A 16,285-nucleotide genomic window follows, 5' to 3' on the forward strand; every position below is an offset into this window, starting at 1 on the left:
TGGTTAGCTAAAAAATGCTTATTTTTGTAACATATGATGTAAGGACACTATATTTTTTATCCAAGGCTCAACAGAAGGACAGAGTCACACGCTGGGTTCAATATAGTTTCCAAACAATGGCCAAAAGGAGTTTAAAGAGTTGGACAAATTTAAGGTGGGTTGTCTCATCAAGAGAGGGAACGTCAATGAAGTTATGTACCCTCAAGTGGATAGTAGTATGTCTGGTCCCGGTAAACAGCGGTCTTCAACATTCCTACCAGCAGTACTCTGTGGCAATGGTTTATTAGATGCATGGTGGCTCTATAATCTGACTCTAAGAGATTATTCTTTCTAATCCTTGAGCCACAATATTTCGTAGTAGATCATGTAGTTCTTTCAAATCCCTGTCTGATAAAATAACAATTTGATAATCCACATACATGAATCAGACCATGCTTCAGTCATCGTTGATTTCAACGCTATGAGAGGGGGTCTCGAGACCCTTCTTTTGGTGCCTCCCAATAACTCTCTTAACACATACAGAAATTAGGAACAGACTGAAAACAGAATTGATAGCCTATTTTGAACTGAACCAGTTTAGGCCATAATCTGGGATGCTATGAAAGCAGTAGTGAGGAGACATTGCCTAAAGTCCATCATTTTGAAGAAGCAGAAATCAGCATTGCAAACTGAGATGGTGAAAGACATATCAGCCTCAGCAGACACAAGGACTGAACTGAAAACTTTATGCCAATTTATTGCGTAAGCACAGTGAGCTTCTAAGCACTAGATGCTGAGTATATAAGCACCTCTATGCAAAAAGTAACCGTGTATATTATGAGCTTGGAAATAAATGCTCTAAAATGATAGCGAGAGCCTTTAAGGTCCAGAAGGAACAAAACCAAATAGGCCATGTTGCTTAGGAGCCAATTCCTAGAGGCCAAGGTCCCTTTGCCCCCCCATAAAATATTTGAGGGGACCGGGCCCCCACAAAGCAGATGGGCATTGCCATTCAAATGGTGTGCATGTGCCACATATTGTGATCAATTATGCGGGGTGGGGCTTACCTGCTCCCCCCCCCATATTTTATTCAAGTTGGCATGGCACCCTGTCGTATTGTGATAGATGACAGTTCCCTTTTCACTACTAGTGACATTAATCTCACTTTTAGAGATGTTTTATAGGTTTCTACTATACTACTAGCTCTCCATCACAAGCTGTTTTTTTTTTTTTTTGTTTTAGAGAAAGCTGTAGATAAAAAGTAGCCACATGACCATAAAGAATGGAATAGTTGATAATGGAGGAAGAAGTACAGTGAGTCTTCAAAAAATTTGAAATGGGTTAGATGGATAAACCCCAGTACAGTGGTACCTCTAGTTATGAACTTAATCCATTCTAGAGGTCCGTTGTTAACCTGAAACTTTTTAACTAGAGGCGTGCTTTCGCTAATGGGGCCTCTTGCTGCCGCTGTGCCGCCGGCACACGATTTACATTCTCATCCTGGGGCAAAGTTCTCAACTCGAGGTAACTCTTCCAGGTTAGCGGAGTTTGTAACCTGAAGCGTTTGTAACCTGAGGCGTTTGTAACTCGAGGTACCACTCGAATAATCTACTCTGGTCTAATATCATGCAGAAACATTTCTGTCTTCATAATAATAATAATAATAATAATAATAATAATTTATTATTTGTACCCTGCCCATCTGGCTGGGTTTCCCCAGACACTCTGGGCGGCTCCCAACAGAATATTAAAAACACGATAAAACATCACACATTAAAACTTCCCTAAACAGGGTTGCCTTCAGATGTCTTCTAAAAGTCAGTTGTTTTATTTCCTTCACATCTGATGGGAGGGCGTTTCACAGGGGGGGGGGCACCACTACTGAGAAGGCCCTCTGCCTGGTTCCCTGTAACCTCACTTCTCGCAGTGAGGGAACTGCCAGAAGACCCTCGGAGCTGGATCTCGGTGTTTTACTCTATAACCCTATATGTAAAAAGAAGTTCACGCTATGCGAAGCTTGCTTATTCTACCAGACTCTTATCAGGCTATGATATGTCATTTTCCCTTTGCTCTAGTACCAATGTTTGGTTTCATGGATATTGTGCTATGGAATGTATTGCACCTTATGGAAAAAAGCCTTTCAATAATAATTTACTCTTTAAAGAGAAGCAGCTGACACAGGCATCCAGACTCCTTGACCAAAAGCACTGTTTTGCACACCAGTGTAAATTAATCACAGCCATCTAAATACCCCAAACCCCTCAAAAGGTGAGTGCCACCAGCAGGGAACTCCTTTGTAGATGACCTTTGTCCATATTTCCTAGCCAGCAGCTGCAGCCAAAGATTGCGGTGGCCTCCTGCCCAGTGATACAAGAGCTTGGGTTAATTATGATAAGGACATTAATGTTTGCCCTCAATGCAGCTGCACACTAAACTGAGTTGCATCACGTTATGTACCTGCGAGAGAACCTTTCCCATTGTGGATTAACTTTGTGCAACTGATTTGACCCTAGGTGAAAAGTCTCACAAAAGGCAGAGCTGGAAGGTGGAGCTTCTGAGCTTTTTATAAGCTTGATGCACACAAGTTCAGCCTTTGCTCTGTCTCATAAGAAGTATCACTTGCCCAGCAGGACTTCCAGCAGGTTAGTAGTCAAAGGTAGGCAATTCCTTTGGAGAGTCATAGCTCAAGAGTGACACCCTTGACAGAGGAGTGGTGCAGGGGCAATTCCCAAAGACCTCACCTCTGCCCAAAGATTTTCTTCTTTTACCCAGCCACTGTGGGTGGCTCCCAACAGAACATTAAAAGGTGGTGGTAGGATTTTCTGGAGATCTGTAATCTTGTGAAAGAAGCTTTTCTGTCTGGATAGACCAAAGGCAGGAGCTGGACAGTGGCAGAACTCTAAAAATCAAATAGCGGTGGGTTGAGGGTTTTGGTGGCAGCTCAAAGTGTTGGGTAGAGTTGGGAGAGAAATTTGATTTAAAAAAAAATATTATACTTTTCAAATATTCATTAATTTTGCAATCATTTTAACATTTCAAAGTCTGTCTTCCTTTCCCCTCTTTCTGCGGTTCCTTAAATTTATTTTTTAATATCTTCTGCATATCCAAATTCATTTAATTTGCTCATTTAATTATCGACTTTAAATATATACTCCTATGAAACTGCAGGCTATTACAATAATCCTGCCAGTGTTTATATTTGTTTGCAATTTATCTGCAAATACTCAATAAACCATTTCCATTCTTTTATAAAAAGTTTGTTATCTTGATTACTTATTCTTCATTTCAAGAAACCGAGAGAAATTTTATTCAGTTTGCATTTTAACGTGCCAAATTTGCATTTTCTGAAATAATATGCCACCTGAAACATAGCTCTCGTTTGAGATTTGCAAATACCTGACAAATACCTCCAGACAAATACCGTATTTTTTGCTCTATAAGACTCACTTTTTCTCTCCTAAAAAGTAAGGGGAAATGTGTGTGCGTCTTATGGAGTGAATGCAGGCTGCGCAGCTATCCCAGAAGCCAGAACAGCAAGAAGGATTGCTGCTTTCACTGCACAGTGATCCCCCTTGCTTTTCTGGCTTCTGGGATTCAGAATATTTTTTTCCTTGTTTTCCTCCTCCAAAAACTACGTGCATCTTATGGTCTGATGCGTCTTATAGAGCGAAAAATACGGTAGTACATAAAAATGCACAAAGTGTGCATATAAATGCATTTATTAGTGAAAACAATGTACCATGTAGTTGTCCAGAGAAATAGATCCATTACATTTTTGGGAGCGAGGTTCCTATGCCAGCATCCTGCGAACTCAGCTCTCCAACAGGGAAGGCTGACTTTGGCTTATTGCCTTGCAAAGTTCTAGTGTGAATTGCCACCTAAGTAGCTAAAGGATGAGTTTTATGGGTCCATTCTGCAGCACCTGCTGTTGTCCAAATGGTGCCATGGCATAGATACAAAGGCAAGGACCAAACAGGATTCAAAACCTCAAGAAGAGGGGGCAAGGAAGGCAAGGCAAATCTTTTGCTTTTCGTTAAATTGGCAATTTACAGATGGTGGAGACTGGGGCAAATTGGTTGAGAGAAGGGAGTGTCTCTGTGAGGAAATCTGAAATAGTTTTAGGGTGGAGGTGGGCTCCAGATGTGATCCATCACCATAAAATCCCATCATCCCTGATAGCTAGCCATCCTGGAGAGGCAGGTTTCCAGAGCTGTTTTAGGAGATACAAGGCAGATAGTGACAATGGCAACAGTGCAGGAATGAGGGGGGAATTTACTATTTTGTGCCTCTGTGAATCATGGCCGTCTAATGAGGGTTAAACGTTCATTATTTCTAAAAACTCATTTTCAATTTTATCTTTACTATCATATGCCATATCTACTTGTGCATCATGATTATGAAACTGGTTTTTTTAAAACCAACAGACAAGAAGCCGTTAGACAAGAGAGCCAGTGTGGTGTAGTGGTTAAGAGCGATAGACTCATAATCTGGGGAACCGGGTTCATGTCTCTGCTCCTCCACATGCAGCTGCTGGGTGACCTTGGGCTAGTCACACTTCTTGAAGTCTCTCAGCCCCACTCACCTCACAGAGCGTTTGTTGTGGGGGATGAAGGGAAAGGAAAATGTTAGCCACTTTAAGACTCCTTCGGGTAGTGATAAAGCGGGATATCAAATCCAAACTCCTCCTCCTCCTCCTCCTCCTCCTCCTCCTCTTCTTCTTCTTCTTCTTCATTAATCTGAAATCCTGCTACAAGCAATCACCAACCAGCATTTTAAAAAGTTGTCCTTCTCTAGTGGTGGTTGTTTCTCTACTAAACACCATCTCTCTATCTCTCTGTTATCACAACAGAAAAGTAAGCACTTAGAAACATGGCTGGGAAACCAAAGCTTTACTACATCAATGCAAGAGGCCGGATGGAAACCATAAGGTGGCTGTTGGCTGCAGCTGGGGTCGAGGTTTGTCTTCAGAATTTATCTAAAACCCACCATTTATTTAAGGCTGTAAATATAACCGCATATTTGAAGGACATCCGTCTCCGCCCCCACAAGAAAAAGAATATGGGGAAATGTAGCTTGTTCAAAGCTCTTATGTGAATACATAAATGAAGGTGTTGAGAATTGTAGCTCTGTGGGGATAAACCAGATCTCCCAGGATTCCTTGGGAGAAGTCATGTGCTTTCAAAGTGCTCTGAAGGCATGCAGACTAGGAATCCATTTCAGGCAGTTGGGTCCAGTGAGGCACCTGCCTCAGGTGACTGATTTTAATTATCCTGGAAGGGTAGCAAATTGTCGCATTTGCAGTGTTTTCATTCACTATTGTTGTACCTTTATTGTCAGGGACAGGGATTTTCTGCGTCATGTGCCAAAATAAATTGACTTGTGCAGGGGAACCATTTGCTGTTCTGTCTCAGACAGAGAAAAGTCTTGGGCTGGCCTTGCTTTCACACCAAGACATCCATTTTGTGACTTCCCTGCTTCAGGGCATGAACTGCTTTCAGACTCACACCACTTTTAATATCATATCCCCACTTCAATCATCAATGACATTAGCAGTGGAATTAATGTTGTCCCAGCCCTTATAATCCCCTCCCTTGCTTTGTGGCACTTTCCTGTCTCGCATTGCTTTCCCAAAAAATTGACAACAGAAGAGGAGATTACTTAGGGGGTTTCCATGAAATTTCCTCCAGTGCTTGAAAAACTCTGGGCCATTTATTGCAGCTGAAATTATTTCATGAGACCCTTCTGCCTCTTTTATTTTCTAGTTTGAAGAACAATATATTGAGTCAAACGAAGATCTGGAAAAGTTAAGGAAGGGTGAGTATGACATCTGAATATCTCAGGATATTTTAGAGGATAATCACACAGACACCAAGATTACACGGAAGTTAAAAGAGCAAGTTTATAGTCTAGATGGATTCCCTGTACAATATGAAGAATAGACAATCTACTCTGAAGAGTCACTGCAATTCTACATATACCTCCTCACATGTGGGCCACATTGAGTTCAGTGGGACTATCTTCCAGTCTTAATCATAGGTGTTTTTAAAGTTCTCCAGTTCTTCATTGTGCCCTTAATCAGTTACCTGCGCACGATTTTCGGCAAGAATATGTGTGAATTCACAGTTGTTATCTGGTTGTATTGCCTTTAACTCTGTCCTTTGAAAGAGAAGAGAGTTTCCTAGCAATAGACAGCAACCTTTGACACATGATATTCAACACTGCATTTTGCAGGGTTTGTTTTTAGCTAGAGAGCAGATTTAGCATATACACACAAAACTAGTTTTCCACTGTGTGTTTGCTGTACAGGTTTAGCACATTTCTGCAAAAGCATTCTTCACTATACGAAAAAAAGCAGAGGCAAACTTTATGATCAGAAAGGAACAATGGAGAAGTACCTAAATACTCAGATTCAAAGCATGTCAGATGTTCCTGAAAATTCACATGTACTTGTAATTAATTGGGAGAATGAAATGACGCTTTTCATCTTCCTTTGAAAAGATGGAATCCTGCTCTTTCAACAAGCGCCCATGGTGGAAATTGATGGGATGAAGATGGTGCAGACGCGAGCTATTCTCAACTACATTGCAACCAAATACAATCTCTATGGGAAGGATGTGAAGCAGAGAGCATTGTACTGTAACATTTCTATAAGTTTTGTTATTAATGCATGATCCAAGAAGAAATCTCTAGTCTGTGATATAATCTGCTGACAAGCTATGAGTCAGCGCATTTCAACTCCCTGTGACTGCCAACTAAAACAAAAAAGGTTCAAGATTGAGTAATGTGAGCTAATATCATCTCTCGGTTTCCCAACTAGTTCATGTGGACTGGTTCATTTGAAATCAAGGTGGTTTCTCCAAAGTTCATGCCCTAGACATTCATTTAATCTCAATAGATTGGATCACTGGAGGTCAATACACCTTTCCCATTCCCCCCCCTTTTCGCTTATATAATTCTGATTTTTAATATGATTTGCTTAAAAAAAAGTGTAACTGAAGAAGGTCTCTATGACTGATCAGCAAATCATACAGTTTTTTGTTCATTGTGCATATTTATGCCCATGAAAATAGGGGCATTTCCTGCTAATGTGTTTTTTTCTATCAGACAAATGATATTACGCAGAAAGCACTTTTATTATGGTGTATGAGAGAGAGAGAGACTGAGACTGAGAGACACTGAGAGAGAAAAGGGCTCTTTCAAAGGAAGAAATATACCTTCTCCAAAATATAGAAGCATTGTCCCTGTTTTTCTACTGAGATGACTCAATTCTCCCCTCTCCCTCTTGGGTTGGTTCTGTTTGTCTTACCATTGTGTTGTTGTTGTTGTTATATCCATTTGTCCAGTGCCCATGTGTGCTGTTTTCTGAAAAGAGTATAGTTTAAAGGGCTTTCCACAGAGAACAAGGTAAAAGAGGCTTTGGCATGGAAAGCTCCATACAAATATGAATTAGTTGCCACAAGACTCTAGATCTGTGCGGCTAATTTTCACAATCCCACTCTGTCCTACATATGTGGTTTTACTCCTGCTTCCATTAGCCCTGGCCAGCATGGCCTAAGGTCAGGGGTGATGGAAGTAGGAACCGAAGAAACTTCTGGAGGTAAACAGCTTCTCTATCCCTGCTACAGAGGGGCAACAGGTCTAGCACCCAGGGATATCCATATGATTTTATTATTGAGTTATTTGAGTTGTTTTTTAAAGCACACCCTTCAGCCAAAAAACATTCCTGGAGCAGCTTAAAAATCACTTTGAAAAGACCCCCCACACACACACACCTCAAGCTTCTCATCTGAAAAGAAATGACATGAAAGGAACATGAATCAGGTATGAGGAGGAAATAAGCAAATTGAGGTTCAAGTTCCTCGCTGCCGTCTTTCTATATCCAAAAATATTATTCCTGATGTTATCATTATCTGAGAGGGAGAAACACTTTCCCACTATTGACGCACGAGCTTTATTGGTGTCCGCGATTTTCAATGTACCACACCAAGTCTCATGGTCCCTGGCGATCCAGTCACAGCAACATTTTCTTTCCCTCAGGATTGATATGTATTGTGAAGGTACTATGGATCTGTATGAACTGATGCTGATGCTTCCCTTCAAGCCAGCTGACACGAGGGAGAAGGAGTTTGCAAACATTGTTGAAAAAGCCACCACCAGATACTTCCCAGTCTTTGAAAAGGTACGAGGCAAAGAAGGAACGGAACTTACAACCCCTTTCGAGAGAACAGAGTCACCTATGCTCAACTGTAGTTGGCAGCTGGTAATGTTGACAGGACTGTCTGGTCCGCCAGAAATCGTTTTCTTAATTCTTCATTTTCCAAACGGCAACAGTACATTTTAGACCATGTCCTGAGCTAAAAGGAAGCATTTTAGTGGTGTGAGAGAAGAGTAAGCATAGCACACAGAGTGTTAATACCCCCAGCTTCTCATTTTTGGCGCAGTGGCTTTTCAGATGAAGTGGGGTTTTTTTGGCACTCCTTAACTCAGTACCGATCCAAATCCTCTTCATGTCATGACGCAATATTATCTGGGTGAGTGGTTTTCAAAAGTTGCCCAAATATATTCTCCATTTTGTTTATGTACCTGAAGTACTCTTAAAACATTTCCCGCTCTGTAGGTCCTCAAAGATCACAGGCAAAATTTCCTGGTTGGAAATCAGCTCAGCAAAGCAGATATTCAACTGCTTGAAGCCATTTTAATGGCAGAAGAGCTGAAGGCTGATATTCTCTCCCAATTCCCTCTTTTAAAGGTAAGCAACACAATTTCACAACTTATTATAAAAGACAGAGGATGAACAGGTGTTGTTGTTGTTATTGATTGATTGATTGATTGATTGATTGATTTATACAGACCCCGCCCATCTGGCTGGCTCCCAACAGAACGTTAAAAACACGATAAAACATCAAACATTAAAAACTTGCCTAAGTCAGTACAGGTTCCCTGGCTCTTGCAAGTTCTCATTAGCTGTGAAACCCTCCAGATCTTGCTGCACTGCAGCTCCCATCCACCCCGATCACTGGCCATGCTGGCTGGGACTGATGGGAAATGTAGGCCGTCCATAAGGGAAAGGTCATAGCTTCCCCACCTCTGTGCTAGAGCACACTATCCATACTAGAGTAGCAGAATAGCAGTGACACACCATAGGAAACAATATGTCTGCTAATTGCAATTGCCATTCGAATCAAACCACCCCAAAGCGAGACTCCATATTCCATTTTCCAAGGTATACTTAGTACAGCACTGTAATTCTCTGGGGACCTTTGCTGGTATACAGCAGATAGATTGTTCAGGTTCCCAGGATTTAAAAATGTCTGTACGCATATAGTGTATATGTGTGCACATGTGTTTTGGTGATTGAGCATGTAGCATCACATGGCAACAGGCACACATCCTAAACTAGTAGTTTGATGGGAAGAGCAGCTCTGGAGCGCATAAGTATGATGCCATTAATTCAACCGAACTAGTAGATCTATACTTGCACCCCTTTCTGGATATCTTCAGCTTCCATATAAAGAAAAGTGGCAGGCCACACAGATGAGAGCTCAGTATGCTTACTGAAGCATAAGCTGAGCTCTAGTATAGAGCTTTTATCCCCCTTTGCATATCTAAAACACCATCGTCTCTGAAACGTGACTTGGGTTTCCATCACACAAATAAGGCCCATATTCATGGATAAGCCATTTGTGAATTAACTGTGGACTCTTAAAAGCAGCTCACAAGCCTGCAAATAGTGGCGTCCATCTTCAAAGGAGCAACCTTGAAATAACTGTGCTTTGTAGATAATAAAGTTTCTCATAAATAGTTTCAGTATTGATGAACAAGTTGTACTACCATTACGGTGTGAGATGATTCTTCAGGAATGCCACCATTTTTGCTATAAGACTTCTCCTTTTATCCCCTAAATGTTTTGCTGTTACTCTTTTCAGGCTTTTAAAGTAAGAATCAGCAGCATCCCTACAGTTAAGAAATTTCTGCAGCCCGGGAGTCCAAGAAAACCACCAATAGAAGTTAAGGATGTGCCAGGGATCTTGAAGATTTTCTACGGATAAACTAAACAAAGCAAAATAATTTCACCTCATGGAAGGTAGCTACAACTACACCGGGCACAAACTGGGGTGTAAATTCATGAAGCTACAGTGAGAACAACAAGAGTAAAAGATGGTAATATTGTGTGGCGCTACACTGAAATGTAATAAAACATTCTACAGCTTTTATACTTCTGTGCAATGTTTTTCTTGAGTAGCCAATAACATGTCTGTCCAACCACCACTAGTTCCTGCTGGTGCTTTGCATAAAGGTAAAGGTAAAGGGACCACTGACCATTAGGTTCAGTCGTGGCCGACTCTGGGGTTGCGGCGCTCATCTCACTTTACTGGCCGGCATACAGCTTCCGGGTCATGTGGCCAGCATGACTAAGCCGCTTCTGGTGAACCAGAGCAGTGCATGGAAACACCGTTTACTTTCCCACCGGAGTGGTACCTATTTATCTACTTGCACTTTGACATGCTTTTGAACTGCTAGGTTTGCAGGAGCAGGGACCGAGCAACGGAAGCTCACCCCGTAACGGGGATTTGAACCACCGACCTTCTGATCGGCAAGTCCTAGGCTCTGTGGTTTAACCCACCGGCGTCCCTGGTGCTTTGCATAAACGAAACCAAATTTGACAATTTGGCAGCTAAACACTAACCCAAATGGATACTTAACAAGCAGGAATTAACGAAGTGACCCCTACCCAAAGAGGCTGCCACCCTTTCCCCACATTTAATACGGTTGGGCTTCCTTCTCCCATACATTGGATTGTGCAGTTGTGAGGCAGCTTTGCCTGATCAAACTTCTATTGAAGCCACAAAAACAATGATTTGGGTGGGGGGCAGGGAGAGAGTTGGCAAGCAAGAGGCAAAAGAGGAGACACTGGAGGGGGCAAGTGGCAGGGATTGCTTGCTAATGGACATAAGGGACTCCACTGCCATGGGGAGCACCCACTTTTTCTGGAAGTTTCCCTCTGCTCAGCGACACAGAAGGAGCCACTGGGAAGGGCAAGCAGACCTGCCATTTTCCCCTCTTGCCCTAAAAAATAAATTTGAAATCCCCCAGCGGAAGGGAATGTCCTTCAGAGCATATAAGGCCCTATGCAGTTCAAGACCAGGTGACTTGAGAGACTGCCTTATTGCTTACACACTGGTACCTCGGGTTACATATGCTTCAGGTTACATACGCTTCAGGTTACAGACGCCGCTAACCCAGAAATATTACCTCGGGTTAAGAACTTTGCTTCAGGATAAGAACAGAAATCGTGTGGCAGTGGTGGTGCAGCGGCAGCAGGAGGCCCCATTAGCTAAAGTGGTGCTTCAGGTTAAGAACAGTTTCAGGTTAAGAACGGACCTCCGGAATGAATTAAGTACTTAACCCGAGGTACCACTGTACACCCAAGAGATCACTGCAGTCCACGGGACAGTTTCTCTTGCAAGGATCTCATAAGCTGCCTCTACAATAACTTGGAGCGGGGTTTTGAGTGTGGCCACCTCTGTGCTGTGAAATAGCATTCCTGTCAAAACCAGACAAGTGCTCTCTATCTGCGCATTTGAGGTACTGTATGTGTTTTTAACTATTTATAATAATCTTATGTGTAAATTGCCTTGAGATGGTTGTTTAGAAGATTGTGGGGGAATCAATTATTATAATAACAGCAATAAAAAATGGATAGTACTCCATGACAAGGGTTATAGGACGACAGCCATGGGGAAAAAACTATTTTTACACACTTCTCTAGAAATTCATGATTTTGATAGGTTTCTGGTGGCCATACGCAGTGCTTCGACCCCCCCCCCCCAATGTTTAGGGGTACTCTCATTTTCCTACTCATCTTGAAATACTGCCACTCTATGAGGCCAAACTTAGATTCACAAAATGTTTAGGGGTATGAATACCCCTGAGTCCCCCCCCCCCCGAAAAAAAGCACTGGCCTTATGACCCAGGGAGCCATTCATAGCAGCCAGCAGATCTGAGTTCTCTCTCTGTGTGTAACTGCCCAGATTAATGTCCAGAAGCAAAAAAAGAAAAAAGAAAAAGGAGTGGTGAACAGCTTAAATGTTAAACCAACGGTTAAGATCTGCTGAGTTGTACTCATAGTATCTCCAAGGTCAGAAAAGTTGATAATTAGTTTGGGCAATGGGTTTTGCAACTTTTTTTAAAATGAAAAAAGAACAGTTTGATAAAAATTAATAATAACTAACTAATGTACACAGGCTAGATAGGGCCTGGCAGAGCACCCATCCATTCATTTATTTTTTTTGCTTGCACAGCAGACAGAACATTCAGAAGATACAGTTTCCCTCTCAGCTCCATGGCAAGGGACAGTCTTATCTGCTGAATTTCTGCCTTTCATGCAGCTGTTAAAGGCACAAAGCGTCTTTCAGGGGAAACCGTGGAAGCCATATTAGCAAAGCAAAAGAGGAAGAGCAACAGTGATGTAAATTATACTGATACCACACCACTACCCTCCTTCTCCCCTCTATTCTAGCTCCCAGCTCCATCCCTTCTCTTAAACGTCTTTTTGGTCGAACACAAGCATTCACCACCAGCATTGCTGACAGACCAGGAAAACCCCCAGCAAGGCTGTACTCTTGTGCCTTTAACAGTGCCGTGATCTGCAGAAATTAGGAAGTGACGCTTCTGGCAGTATGCAGATAAATATTACAGGAGTTTAGCTGAGCCTCCCTGCAATGTAAGGGACATAGATACAGGACCGGATTTAGGTTTGATGAGGCCCGAAGCTACTGAAGGTAATGGGGCCCTTTATATGTCCAGCTGTCCTCTGTCAACAACAAATTGCCGCTGTTTTTTGCTTTGAATATATGCTATAAAGTGGTACCTCGGGTTACAGATGCTTCAGGTTACAGACACTTCAGGTTACAGACTCTGCTAACCCAGAAATAGTACCTCGGGTTAAGAACTTTGCTTCAGGATGAGAACAGAAATTGTGCTCCGGCGGCAGCAGGAGGCCCCATTAGCTAAAGTGGTGCCTCAGGTTAAGAACAGTTTCAGGTTAAGAACAGACCTCCAAAACGAATTAAGTTCTTAACCTGAGGCACCACTGTATGGTAATTTATGGGCCTAATAGGTATCTAAAGTCATTTGCACATAGCAAAAGATGTATTTTATCAAAGTAATTGTTGAAAAGTCCCTACAGAATGCAAAGTCCATGCAGAATGTGGGCACCCTATATATATATAAATGATCAAACCAGTGATATTTTAGGGAGCAGGCTAGCAGGCGGGGCCCATTACTTACATCATAGGAGCCTACACAACACAAAACCCTGTTGCTGTATGGAGGTTTTATTTTATTTGTTTTTTTTTTATCTTATATTTTGGAAATGTACATCCATTTTTTCCCCTTTATTTTTTTGGAGGGCCCCCAAGAGACTGGGGCCCTAAGCTATAGCTTGTTTAGCTTATATGTAAATCAGGCACTGCATAGAGCTATGCAAGGGCACAGCATGGGTTGCCAGTGGGGGGGGGGACACACACCTGGCTTGCTAGTAGTACATGTGAAAAGGATCTAGGGATCTGAGTGGACCACAAGCTTAATACGAGTCCACAGGGTGATGCAACAGCAAAGAAAGAGAATGCTATTCTAAGGCTGCATCAACAGAAGTACAGTGTCCAGATCAAGGGAAGTAACAGTCCCACTCCATTCTGCTCTATTCATGTAGGTGGCGTTGTGGTCTAAACCACTGAGCCTCTTGGGCTTGCCAATCAGAAGGTCGGCAGTTTGAATCCCTGTGATGGGGTGAGCTCCCGTTGCTTGGTCCCAGCTCCTGCCAACCTAGCAGTTCGAAAGCATGCCAAAAAATGGAAGTAGATTAATAGGTACCACTCTGGCGGGAAAGTAAATGGCGTTTCCCTGTGCTGCTCTTGTTTCGGTGTTCCATTGCGCCAGAAGTGGCTTAGTCATGCTGGCCACATGACCTGGAAAATCTGTCTGCGGACAAATGCCTGCTCCCTTGGCCCGTAAAGCAAGATGAGGGCCGCAACCCCAGAGTTGTCTGCAACTGGACCTAACTGTCAGGGGTCTTTTCCTTTTCCCTTTCTATTCTGCCTTGGTCAGACCACACCTGCAATACTGTGTCCACAATTTAGGAAGGATGTTCACAAGCTGGAACGTTTGCAGAGGAGGACGACCAAGAGGATCAAGGGTCTGGACACTGAGCTTTATTAGGAATGGTTGAGGGAGTTGCATATGTTTTGCCCAGAAAAGAGGAAATGGAGAGGAAGTTGGATTTTCAGACCAGCCAAACACTGATTTCCTTGAGCATGTGCAAGAGCTGGAAGCATCCTGTGGCCCTCCAGATGTTGCAAGACTGCAGTTTTAGCCAACTGCAGCCAGTATGTAAGCTGGCTACAGGCAGATAAGATTTTTAGATGATGACATCAAAGTACCGTATTTTTTGCTCTATAAGACTCACTTTTTCCCTCCTAAAAAGTAAGGGGAAATGTGTGTGCGTCTTATGGAGTGAATGCAGGCTGCGCAGCTATCCCAGAAGCCAGAACAGCAAGAGGGATTGCTGCTTTCACTGCATAGCGATCCCTCTTGCTGTTCTGGCTTCTGAGATTCAGAATATTTTTTTTCTTGTTTTCCTCCTCCAAAAACTAGGTGTGTCTTGTGGTCTGATGCATCTTATAGAGCGAAAAATATGGTAATTATCAGTTAAAAAGAGAGAAAGAGTTGGTTACTTTGTCTCCTGAGCATCTCTTTAAATATTTTATGTGGAGTGACTGCCATCTTCTGGATCTTACCTGTCAGGCTGAAAGAAAAACAGACTTCACTTGTATGCAATACTTCTGCTATTTTAGTCCAAACTGGCATTTCCCTCTGTCTCCACAGTTTAATTTCCACAAAAGCATGCTGCTCATATTCACACTGTAAGTCAAATTAAATCCAAGATCCCATTTAGCAATGGCCAATTTCTGCTTTCGGCAACATAGTGACTCAATGCTTGCTTGTGACATATATGACAATGATGTATTCATTCTTTATTCTTGTTTACCTCAGGATCAAATCATTTAGTTTATTGGTCCTGTTTCTATGATTCTGTAATTTTTGTATTTCCCCCCCTCTTTATTTGTTTTTTATTACTTTGATCCCAGCTCTGGGATTGAGAACATTCAAAGAAGTGATCAATAAAGCTTTTACACTATATACCATGGTCTTTCTCCTTATTCTGGCTTATCCTTTCATTTTGAAAACATTGGTTAGATTGAAAACTTGGCCAAATAATGGAAGCAGTTCACAAGCAGTAACCTTGAGATAACAGTTGATGCCAAGCTAAAATATCCTAGCAACAGCATGACAGAAACGACAGACCCTCCACGTGTACCTATTTTCCAAGGATGTCCCTGATTTAGAGAAGCCATCCCGGTTTCTGATTTGATCCTGAAATGTCCTGCTTTTCCTTAGGATGTCCCTATTTTCATTGGAGAAATGTTGGAGGGTATGGAGTTATCTGACCCCTGAACCGTCCAAAACACAATCCTGTATAGGGAAGGTTTTTTTTAATGCTTAATGTTTGATTATTTTTTATATATGTAGTGTTGCTATATTTTGAAGAGCAAAAAAGAGGATATATTTGAAAATGTCTACTTTTAACTATGGATCTCTATGACTACTCTCATTATAAAAAAGAGGACGTGTTCTGGAAAAAGGGGATATATGGCAACCCTATTGGAAGCTGCCCAGAGTAGCTGGGGCAACCCAGTAAGATGTATGGGGTATAAATAGTAAAATTATCATTATTGAATTGGACATCCCTATTTTCACTGGAGAAATGTTGGAAGGTATGAAACGATACTTCAAAGTGTTTGCGTGTGTGAGAAGGATTTTTGCTGGTCTCTAAGGGGCTCCTAGACTATTTTTTTTTCATTAAAATATATATATATATTTCAGCTCAGTGGCAGAGCATCTAGGAGTACGTTTCCGAGCACGATTCAAAGTGTTGGTGCTGACTTTTAAAGCCCTAAACGGCCTCAGTCCTGTATACCTGAAGGAGCGTCTCCACCCCCATCGTTCAGCCCGGACACTGAGATCCAGCACCGAGGGCCTTTTGGCAGTTCCCTCACTGCGAGAAGCCAAGTTACAGGGAACCAGACAGAGGGCCTTCTCGGTAGTGGCGCCCGCCCTGTGGAACGCCCTCCCATCAGATGTCAAAGAGATAAACAACTACCTGACATTCAGAAGACATCTTAAGGCAGCCCTGTTCAGGGAAGTTTTTAATATTTAATGCTGTACTGTTTCTAACACTTGATTG

General features: G+C 42.2%; 1 protein-coding gene across 1 annotated transcript; it reads left to right on the forward strand.

Annotated features, from left to right (window-relative positions):
• The first annotated feature begins 2,481 nt into the window (after positions 1–2,481).
• Positions 2,482–10,193, forward strand: LOC310673383 (glutathione S-transferase-like). The gene is made up of 7 exons (XM_083431847.1): positions 2,482–2,635; positions 4,829–4,935; positions 5,742–5,793; positions 6,478–6,610; positions 8,017–8,158; positions 8,597–8,728; positions 9,906–10,193. The coding sequence occupies exons 2-7, from the start codon at positions 4,849–4,851 to the stop codon at positions 10,026–10,028; spliced, it is 669 nt and encodes a 222-aa protein (XP_083287973.1). The 5' UTR covers positions 2,482–2,635; positions 4,829–4,848; the 3' UTR covers positions 10,029–10,193.
• The last annotated feature ends 6,092 nt before the right edge of the window (positions 10,194–16,285 follow it).

This window comes from Podarcis tiliguerta, assembly GCF_965153285.1.
Source record: "Podarcis tiliguerta genome assembly, chromosome: 3".
In the NCBI taxonomy this organism is placed as follows: domain Eukaryota; kingdom Metazoa; phylum Chordata; class Lepidosauria; order Squamata; family Lacertidae; genus Podarcis; species Podarcis tiliguerta.

Coding starts and splice junctions, on each gene's coding strand:
- LOC310673383 (XM_083431847.1), top strand. CDS start 4,849: ATGGCTGGGAAACCAAAGCTTTACTACATCAATGCAAGAGGCCGGATG. Junction 5,794..6,477: donor TCTGGAAAAGTTAAGGAAGG/GTGAGTATGACA, acceptor TCCTTTGAAAAG/ATGGAATCCTGCTCTTTCAA. Junction 8,729..9,905: donor CCCAATTCCCTCTTTTAAAG/GTAAGCAACACA, acceptor TACTCTTTTCAG/GCTTTTAAAGTAAGAATCAG.